This window comes from Lutra lutra, chromosome 1 (assembly GCF_902655055.1).
Source record: "Lutra lutra chromosome 1, mLutLut1.2, whole genome shotgun sequence".
NCBI lineage: Eukaryota > Metazoa > Chordata > Mammalia > Carnivora > Mustelidae > Lutra > Lutra lutra.
Window position 1 is genome coordinate 209,259,044 of NC_062278.1, and position 11,074 is coordinate 209,270,117.

Sequence of the window (11,074 nt, forward strand, 5' to 3'; positions counted from 1 at the left end):
TGAATGCTTGCCGAGTACACTCTGCGTGCCTGCCCAATGCTTGCCGAGTACACGCTGCGCACCCGCCGGACACTTGCCGAGTACACTCTGCGTACCCACCGAATGCCGAGTACACACTGCGCGCCTGCCCAACACTTGCCGAGTACACGCTGTGCTCCTGCCGAACTTTTGCCGAATACACGCTGCGCCTGCCAAGTGTTTGTGAGTACACTCTGCGCGCCTGCCGAACGCCTGCTGAATAGGCTCTGCGCACCTGCCGGAAGCCTGCCTTGTACACTCTGCGCGCCTGCCGAGTACATGCTGCGCCTGCCGAACGCCTGCCGAATAGACTCTGCGCACCTACCAGACGCCTGCCGAGTACACTCTGCGCGCCTGCCGGGTGCCTGCGGAGTACATGCTTACACCTGCCGAACACCTGCCGAGTGCAATCTGCGCACCTGCCGGACGCCTGCCGAGTACACACTGTGTGCCTGCTGAATGCCTGCTGAGTACACACTGTGTGCGGGCTGACTGCTGACTGTAAGCTGTGTGCTCACCCGCAGTGCACTGTGTGCCTGCTGCCAAGAGCTGCGGAGCACCCGCTAAGCACACGCACAGCGTGCCTGCTACGGAGGAGTGCCCACTGAGCGCCACCATGTGTTCCCTGTGCACACACCTCCAGAATCTCAGCAGCAGCAGCGACCACGCAGTGAGCATCTCCCCACTGGCTCCATTCTGGATGTGCTACCTGCATTGACCTAAATCTGCCCACAGTCTGACCAGACCAAGACCGCTGGGACCCCTGCTTCACAGAGAGGAAGCAGAGCACAGAGAAAGCTCAGGCAGGTCTAAACTCACCCAGGAGGAAGCAAGGAGAAGCCCAGCAGCCGTGGCCCTGGGCGGGACACAGGTGCTACAGAATCCCCCCAGACTTTCTGCACTTCGTTTCCATTTGGCAAATAAATATTGACTCTCTCAGTGTCCTTGGCCCATAAGGCAGGCCGTGGCTTCCTTGTTTGCGCACCTGGACCCCCATCCAGCTGGCAGCACTGTGGCCACACCCAGCCAGGGCAAGCCACCTACCTCTGCCCCAGGATGGGGCTGGATGTGGTAGCAGGAGGCAGGGCAGGGAGTCAGAAACAGCCCAGCCAGGACCAGGGGCCATTCCATCCCACAGGCTCCAAGGTGAAGCGGGACTCTCCCCTCCCCCACCCTTTTCTCTCTGGTTCTCCCACCACAGCCAGGGAGCCTCCACCCTGCCCTCCTTCTTCTCACCTCCTGATTAACTCTGTCATCATTAACCGCTAAGTATCCCAAATCAGCCCTCTCTTTGCCCCACTGCCCACCCCAAGCTGCTATATGCCCCCTCCCCACCGTGGGGCAAAAGGACACACAGGTGGGGCCATGCTGGGTGCATGCACCCATGTGGACAAATGTTAACAATTGTCTGGTTTGCAAAAAACCAGGGATAACCTCCATGATCCTCAACAGATGGACATGAATGGAAGTTCAGCATACAACAGGGTCCTCTGTACCTACATGAAGAGAAACATGAGCCCCGGATTCAGACATGGGTTCAAAGGGAGCCCCTCCGCACAGAGAGCCAATCACCCCTCCCACTCGTTTCTCATCTGTGCAACAGGAGAAGCAGCAGGCTTCCTCATGGGTTACTACAACAACCCACTGGGCATATGCACACGGGCTCTAGCAAGTCTGGCTCCTACCTCTCCCTGCATCTTTGTGTCACTCATGCTGCCATCCTGCTAGAACATTCCATGGCTCCCCATGGCCCACACACAGGGTCTGGCCCAGGGTCCTCCACCACCTGCCCCACCTCCCTCCCAGCTGCTCTGCCCATGCTGTCTATGCTCCTCGAGCACAGGGTTTCAGGAGCCTGGCAGGCTCTGCTCCACCCTGACCAGCTGACAAACTCCCAGAGCAGCATGAGAAGAGAGAAAACACACAGGAGACTCAGGTCAAATCCCAGTTCACCTGTCTCTAATGCTGTGACATTCTCCAAGCCTCAGTTTCCCCCTCTATAAACCAGGGAGAAGACCATCAGCTGCCCAGGGGTGTTATTACCTGTCACTAGGCTTCATGCTTGTAGTTTCTGGACCTGGAGCCTCGCCCCGGCCCCTCTGCACCTGCACAATCCCAGCACACTGGGGGCTGCGAGAGCAGGGCTGTCCAGCCTGGGCACCACAGATGCCTGGGGCTGCATCCTTCTCTGGGTTGGGGCTGTCCAAGGCACTGCGGAGTGCTGAGCAGCATCTCCAGACTCCACCCATCGCATGCCAACAGCATCCTCCCAGCCCAAGTCAGGACAACCTCAAATGTCCCCAATGTTGCCAAATGCCCCTGGAGGCAGAACAGGCTGGGGTGAGCCCCCCCCCCCCCCGCGCCACTTGTCTCTAATGATTCCCTGGCACTGCGCTCAGGCCAGTCTCTCCCCAGAGCGGATCCCACCCAACATCAGCATGGCATTTTCCAGAGGGTCCCATTTAAAAAGAAATCACTAGCACCACGGTCTCTTAATCCTGACCACTGAGGTACCTTTGCCTCGTCTCATGGAACAGCACCAGAAGGAGCCCCAGACCCCTGAGCTAAGACCAGAAAGCCCCCAGCACAGAAAAGCAGCAGAAAAAGGGCTGGTATGGGGACACCTGGGTGGCTCAGTTGGTTAAGCAGTTGCCTTCAGCTCAGGTCATGATCCTAGGGTCCTAGGATCGAGTCCCACATCGGGCTCCTCGCTCAGGAGGGAGCCTGCTTCTCCCTCTGTGTGCTCTGCCTGCTGTTCCCCCTGCTTGTGCACATGCTCTCTCGCTCTCTGTTTAAATAAATAAATGAAATCTTAAAAAAAAAAAAAAAGAAAGAAAGAAAGAAAGAAAAGCACTGATGTGCACCCTTCCACAGTGCCTGCAATGGCCCAGCTCTAACCCAGAGAAATCTAATTAATCCCAATCAGGACCAGAAGGTCCAAGCCAAAGACAAGAGTCACCTTGCACTGTCCCCCGGGCCAGCTTTAGGACCAGTGACAGTGGAACACCTTCCTCGGCTCTACTGACCGACAAATACCACTGTGCCACCAAGCAAGGGCCAGGCAGCTGGTTCACACCCCCAACCAAGGCTGACGCTCTCCCTCTGCGTGGCACAGCCCTGGTGACTACAGGGCACAGGACTGCCAGCGAAGCCTGTGTGGCTGGCTCTTCGGGTCCCCACTCAGAATTCAGGTTCCCACCTGGATCTGGATCTGCAGAAGCAGAATTTTGGGCGAGCCCAGGAGTTTGCATCCTTTATCTCACAGGTGGTTTAGAGGCCCCCAAAGTGACAGAACCACCACCCACCATCTTCCCAACCTTCCCTGTTGCTCTAAGTCAGCAGGTCTCAAGCTGCGGGCCAGACCCATTGTCCTGGTGCCCGCAAACCTTCCACAAATCCCCAGATGGGAAATATTTTCGCCTCTGCAGGCCATGCGGTCTCTGTCAAAATGACTCAACTCTGCCATAGATAAGGCATAAACGAACGGGCATGGCCACATTCTAATAAAGCTTTATTTACAAAAACAAGAATAGTCACTCAACTCCGGATTAGTGGGGTTAGAAATCAATTCAGTGAGTTCCCACTAGCATTCTGTGTTACACAGAAGGGAACGGATTTTATCAAATTTCCCCCCACGGATGGGGAGGCAGGACTCCTTGGAGAAAGTTATTTCGATTTTATGTTTGTTGCTGGGTGCTTGGATGCCACGAAATAGTAATTTCTAACCCTGTCACCTGGGTCAGAGTCAAGAAAGTGAGAAGGCATTTTCAGGACTAAGCCCTCTGTTCCCATGCCTGTCTCTCAGCCCCCCGCCCCCGAACCTCGCCCAGCAAGTGTCTGCTTGAGCCCCTGTTTTCACGTTGTGGGGACATGCTCAGGAGAGGAACTGCCCTGAATATGGTTTCACTAGGCGGTGCGCAGAGGTGGGGCCCACCTGCTCTGAGGAATCCAAGAGACCTTCCTGGACCTGTAGTGTGCATGGAACCAGGGGTGTCTGGGGCTAGGTGTGAACTTTGGGAGAGGTTCTCTGCACAGGACCTCAGGCTCGTAGGGGACACTCAAAAGTCACCTGTGGGAAGCATGCATGGAAAGGCTGGGAAAGTGCTGGGATTCCCATGCAAAGCCTCCTTCCAAATGACACCTTAGGAGCTTGTCTCTTGCGGGCTGTGGGGAGCTGGAGCACCCACCCTGATCTAGGCAGTGACTTTCAGAGGGAGAAGAGCCATGGGTCACACACGAAGGGGCATGTGATGCACTCCAGAGCCACCACCTCTGTGACAATAGTCAATGGCAAGAAATATGTATGCCTGGGTCATAGCAGGAACATGCATTTAGCGGCAGAAACAACCACATCTCAGAGAAATCAAAGACCAAGTGAGACCACATGTGCTCTGGCAAGCAACAGAAGGTTCCAGTCTGTGGTTTTAAGTCCTTGTTTCAGACACATTGTGTGTGATGGTCTTGGGGCTGAGCACCAACTCTACCTCTTCCCAGCTAGGTACCACCCTGGGCCTCAGTTTCCCCATCTGTATGGTGCGGAAGACAACACTTCCTCTCTGAGGGAGGCTGGGCATCAAGAATCAGGGGACTTAGTGAAGGGCACATGGTGCCAGGCAGGGATCAGGAACCAAGAGGGCTAACTGGACCCACTGCCTTAGGATAAACCTTCATCTCGCCCCTGGGCCTTGCTCCTAGTATCATCCCTCTGGCTTAATCACCCTTGGCTCAGGGCCAGCAATGGGGTGAGGGTCCCCAGTTCCTGACAATGGATGAATGAAGGGTCCCCTCTAGGCCTCAATGGTAAAGGCCCCACGACCTGTATGACCAGCCCAGAGAAGTACAGATGTGTGCATCTGCAGACAAGCCCGAGGCCCACTGTCCTGAGGTGGTTTCAACAAGGCACCCAGACTCTGCCTTAGCCCGGTGGGAGAGCGACCTGGGGCCACCGTCACAAAGGACCACAAACTGAGCGATGTAAAACAAAAGGACTTTATTCTGTCACAGTTCTGGAGACCAGACTTCTCAAATCCAGGTGTGGGCAGGGCCGCATTCCTCCCAAGGCTCTAGGGGAGGATCCTTCTTGGTCTCTTCCAGCTTCTGGGGGCTCCTGGCATCCTTGGCTCATGGGAGCATCACGCTGGTCTCTGCCTCCATCATCACCATCACGTGGCCTTCTCCTGCGCGTGGCTATGTGTCCTCTTTTTACGAGAACGCCAGTCACAAGATTCAGGACCACCATAAATCCAGGATGAACTCATCCCAAGGTCCTTACCCTAATTTCATCTACAGAGACATCTTTTCTAAATAAGGTCACGGCCAGTTTCTGGGGGTCTGGACACGGACAAATCTCTTGAGAAGCCCCCATCCTATTCAACCCGATCCTCAGCGTGCAGCTCACAACCTGGAGAGCACTGAGCCTGCTGGGGTTTTCTGGGGGCGGGAGATGGCTCACTCCAGCCTCTCAAACAGAGCAGCTCGGGGAGCCCTGCGTGCGTGTGTGTTGAGGCTGCAGATGGCACCAGACACTTGAAGCAGCCGGCACAGAGGCAAACAGTGCCAAAGCCAGGACTGGGGCCAGGACTGGGGGCGGCCTTCACGCTCAGCGAACCCGAGCCACCGCTGCGCTCTGCCTGCCGCCCAGGGACCCGTTTTCCTCCAGCCTGTGCAGAGCCACCCCCGTAGCAGGGTAGGGCCGGGAGAACACCCTCCTTCAGTGCAGCCATAACTGGCAGCCCCAGCGGGGCCACCACGGACTGCTTTGCTCTGCGTGTGGGCTTTTTCTGGCCCAGGGGCTGCTCCCTGTAATGCTTAGTGATGGGTCACACACAGAGCCTGCTGTGTCCTGAGCCCCCACTAGGCAGGTGACACACCCCATACTCCTTCCCCTCACTCCCCTACAGGAGATCTACCTGCACATCCGGGCGGCTCTGCTGCTGAAATATCACCCAAAGCCACTGACCCTCATCTCCGCCACAAACACCTCCCTGTTCAAGCCTGCTCCCCGATCCCAAACCTGGGTGCCACAGCAGCCTCTCGCTGTCTGCCTGCTTTCCCTCTCACCCCCTGTCCCGTTCAGCCCATAGCCACCTTCGTGAGACATGAAGAGTCCTCAGATGGTTAAACGGACAGTGACCCTATGACCTGGCACCTGTCATGTGACCTCCACTCCCTGGTCCACACTCAAGGGAGAAGGGCTGCAGCCACACAAGCTCCCGGGCGCGGAAGCCCGTGGCAGGGATAGTCACAATCACAATGGCTCAAAGGTGGAAACAACCCAAATGTCCACCAGTGGATGAACGGGTGTACGGAACGTGGCAGGGCCACAAAAAGCAGTAATATGCAGCCTTAAACAGGAAATGACGCATGTGCCCAGCACCGTTCATTGCCACGGAACAGTCCACTTAAAAACAGTGAAGGTGGTGAATTTTATGATCTATACATTTTACCACAATTCACTTTTACAAAGAATGAAGGCCTGACACACCCTACAGTGTGGATGGACCTCGAAGACCTCGTGCTGAGTGAGAAGCCAGCCACAAGAGGCCACGTGGTTCACGATTCCACATAGTTAAAATGCCCACAATGCACAAATCCACAGAGACAGAAAGCAGATGAGTGGGTGCCCGGGGCTGGGGGAGAGGGCGTGGGGCCTCCTTTTGGAGTGATGGAAGCACTTCAAAGTTGACTGGTGATGGTTACACACCTCTGTGGACATGCTAAAAACCACTGAATGGTACACTTTCGGTGCACAAACTGACTGTATGGGGGACTATATCTCAATAAAACAAAAGATCAAGCCATTCGCCATCACAAACCTTCCCGGGGCCCCTCCCTCGGTGAAATCCAGGGCTCACCAAGCCACACCAACCTCACCTTGACTCTCACTCTCTCTACGTGCCAGCCTCACTGTCTTCTGATCTGTCCTCAATCTCGCCAAGCCTTTCCCACTTTAGGGCCTCTGTGCCTGCCTGTCCCTCACCTGGGACACCTTTCCCCCATGTTGGGTGGCTGCACCTCACTGTCAGGGTGTCAACCTTCCACCCCGGCCAGTCCCCACATGTCACTCTGTCGCTTCTGAGAACATCCGTTTTATTCATTTGCAGCAATTCTCTCCTGTCCCCCCTAAAACCACACTGGCTCCCCAAGACCAAGGCCCTCACATGCCTCTGATGCTGCTGTTTCCCCAGCACCCAACATGGTCCCTGGCATGATGGCAACATCAGTCCCTGATATGTGCTGCCCCAACCTTGCAGGTCAAGATGCTAAAGCCCAGAGAGCTTGCGAGACCGGCCCAAAGTCACACAGCAGAGCACCACAGCCCTCCCTGCACCTCGGGCCGCCCCCCCAAGTCTGAGGACAAGAATGGAATACTCCCGCACTGACCCTTCTACCCTGCAACCTCAAAGTGGTCTCGCTGACATCACAACTCATTCACACACCCAACCTGGTCCTTAGGGTCCCTGCCCCTGGGTAAGGTCACAGCACGGATTTTCGCATCAGGCTGCACTACCACTGGCTTTCACGTGGTAATGGCACGCCTATCACCATCCAGGACTACAGACTGACACTCAGGCATGCTGTCCTAAAGAATTCAGGGGAAGGAGGAGGTATGGAACCAGCCGCATCCCACCTGTTCTCAGGTATGGGCAACACTCTGGCGTCTATCACAGGGGAAGACTGCACCCACAGGAGGGCGGGAGGGGAGCCCGCATCCCGTGGATTCTCTCCCCCGCACCAGGCACTGCGGATGTGCCACTCATCACACGCAACAGCCCAACGGGCCTGGAGAGAGCTTGCCCATCCTGCTACCAGGCGTGGGAAAAGCCACCAGCCAATCCAAGACGGCCCAGCCATCCAGGTGGGTGCAGAGCTTTGAACTCTAGCTGCCCAGGTGCAAAGCTTGTATCCCCGCCCCCCCAACATTTCCTCCAACTGAAGGGTTTTTAGCCTCAGCATTGCTGACATTCGGGCCCGCATCCCTCTCTGCGGTGGGGGCCACCCAGGAATCATGGGGTGTTGAGCGGCATCCCTGTTCTCTACCCACCAGATGCCACGAGCACCCCCCTCCCCCAGACAAGACAACCAAAATGTCTCCAGACACTGCCTAATGTCCCTGCGGGACAGAATCACCCCCTAGTACAGAATATTGCTCTGTCTCACAAGATCCCATGTTAGCTCACCTCCGCCCAGGGCTCACGCCCAACTCCCAGCGTAAAGGAAGGTGACAGGGAGGAAAGAGACAGAAAATGGTTACCAGGACCAAGAGAATGGCTGTCCAAATATCTTACAAATCTTTTCTAACACCATCAATAGATGACACGTAAGCAAATGTGCTCCCTGCGTTCAAGGGAGTATTACTTGGCCATTAAAAGCAATGAAGTTCTCTGATACCCGCTCCAATGTGGATGAACCTGAAAAATATTATGCTGAGTGAAGAGAAGCCAGACAGAAAAGGCCACATGTTGTAGGATCCCATGTATATGAAATGTCCAGAATAGGTAAATCCATAGAGATAGAAAGCAGATTGGTGGTTGCCAGGGGCTGAGGGAAGGAGGAATGGGAGTGACTACACATGAGGATGGGATTTCTTTCAAGGGTGATGAAAGTGTTCTGGAATTAGACACTGGTGATAGTTGCACAAGTCTGTAAAATACACTAAAAACCACTAATTTTTACACCTTCAACAGGTGAATTTTACAGTACACAAACTAGATCTCAATAAAGCTGTTATTTTAATGAAAACTTTTTAAAAACCAGTAATACAGTTCCAACCCCAATACAGAAATCAGACCTCCAGTCATGAAAACAGCCATCAACCTAGTATGACCCTCTTCTTCCTGTCACACTACATACACTGACTGCATGAGACAAGATAAAGTGGGCATTCTTGCCCTCCGCAGCCCTGACTTAGGGGGACACTCAAGGTGCTTGCTTGCTTTCATTGATTCATTCACCGGCCATCTCCTCCTCTACACACTAAGAACATAAGCTGCTGGGGCAGGTACCTGGTCAATGGTGAGCACCCCATCAATATGAACCAAACAAATCCACAGAAATGAAGGTACGTATTCTACGCATGTGATCATGATCTCACAGAGAAACTGGGAGCTAATTAGAAAAGAGTATGACTGAAAATTCCACCTGAAGAATCAGAGACTGAGGCTCGTGTCACAGAGGTACATTGGCCTGGGACAGTCAGATCAGAGGCCAAATCCAGAAAGCAGCCATATGGTGTCTGCAGCTCCCATTCAAACCCTTCCCAAGACCTCAGGATGCAGGACAGCAAGGAGGGTCTCACCACTCTGCAGGAATGCAGCAGAGACTTACTGTCACCTGTGCAAAGCGTGCTCTCCTCTCTGACCCACAAGGAAGGACCTGCTAGACAGACTTGACAAAAGAGAGTACTAAGGAGCTTGGGACCTCAGCGGACTCATGTGGCCAGAGAGCTGGGCCCAGGAGAAGAGCCAAGCCTTCAATCCTCTCAGGGCCCACAATAGCTTCCCAGGTGATATGAGCAGGTAACCGGGCCTGCCCCTGCACGCCAAAAACAGCAAGCAACTTGAGGAAGAACTGTCCCTCCACCCTGGTCCTGAGCAGCCAGGAGCCATCCATGGCCAGCTGTCCCTTGTCTCAGTGGGAGGAACACAACCTGGTCCCCACCATATGGGCTACATGGGGAAGGGGTAGCTGTCTCCACTCCAAGCTCCAGGATGAGCACAATCTGTCTTCCTGACCACCCTCAGGTCCCCACAGAAGAGGGCACCAAAACTTTCCTTCAGATAATCCAAAAGGGAGAAATGCCTACCCTACCTCAAGTCTACAAATTACAAATGAAAATACCTATCCTTCCTCCAATACCCAGGGAGTGAAGGTACAGGTGATAAAGATGTAGAGACACCCGTCCCTTCAGGTAGCAATGATGTGAGGACAGCTGTTCCCTTCAGGTCGCAATGATGTGGGGACACGTTTCCCGCATCAGGTACCAACTATGTGGGAACATCTATCGCCCCCTGCCCAGGTAAAAATGATGCTTGCAAGCAGCGCCCAGTTCATACACCTCACGGTGTCATCCTGTCTCCCCTAGTAGCACTGATATGGAGGCATTTGACCCCCTCAGGTAGCAAGGATGTAGGGACACCTGTCCCTCCTTAGGTAACAAGGATGTGGTGGCACCTACTCCCTCCAGATAGTAATGAGGAAGAGGCCACTGTCCCCTCCGAATAATAATGATATAGTGACACCTATCCCAACCTCCAGGTAGCAATGATGTAGGGGCACCTAAACCCTTTCAGATATCGGTGATGTGGGGGGCACCTGTCCCGCCCACGATGCCCGGGGCGGAGGAACACCTGTACCCTCAGGCTGTGCCAAGCCCCGCCCCGCCGCGCGCGCCCCGCCCCCGCCGCGCGCCCCCCGCCCCGTGCACACGCCTGACACGCGCCCCCTCCCTCCCTTCCTTCCCGGCCCCGAAGGGTCGGGGCAGACAGCCCCCTTACCCGCGCGGCCCGCGTCAGGCTCAGGTCCTTCATGACCTCCTCGAAGGCCGCTGTCTCCTCTGCCTGCTTCTGGTTGTGCAGCGCGATCTTCTCGCTGAATTTCCGCGGATTGTTCGAAGTCGCCATCTTCTCGCCGCCACCTCCTCCTCCTCCTCCTCCTCCACCTCCTCACCCCCCCCACTCGCCAGTGCCACCGCGCAAGCGCCGGCCGGGCCCGCGGGCGGCAGGCAGTGCGCAGGCGCCTTGGTGGTCGTGAGTGCGGCGCAGGCGTACGGGAGCGGCGCGCGGCGCGGGGGCGACAGCGCATGCGCACGCCCTAGCGGCGCGCTCGGGTACAACAGAAGAGGCGGGGGGCGAGGAGAGGCTGGAAAAAAAGACTAGGGTTTGAGCACATGCGTAGTGAGTAGACTCCTGGCCCGCTGGACAGCGGCCGCCTGGCTATTGGGCAAGCGTGGTTCGCGGGCGGGCTGGGGCGCTGGAGCCCCCAAGGAGACCGCCGGACCCAAAACCTTCCAATTTACAAGGATGGGGCCAGCAACCCACAAGGACAGGTAGCACCC

The 11,074-nt window shown here is 55.6% G+C and overlaps 1 protein-coding gene across 1 annotated transcript in view; it reads right to left on the minus strand.

Moving 5' to 3' along the window:
• The window catches only part of CRTC1 (CREB regulated transcription coactivator 1), a 77,888-nt gene extending 67,181 nt beyond the window's left edge, over window positions 1-10,707 (minus strand). The window contains 1 exon segment of the mRNA XM_047696901.1: window positions 10,515-10,707. Coding sequence (XP_047552857.1) covers window positions 10,515-10,640 — 126 coding nt within the window. The 5' untranslated portion in view covers window positions 10,641-10,707.
• Between the last annotated feature and the right edge of the window lie 367 nt (window positions 10,708-11,074).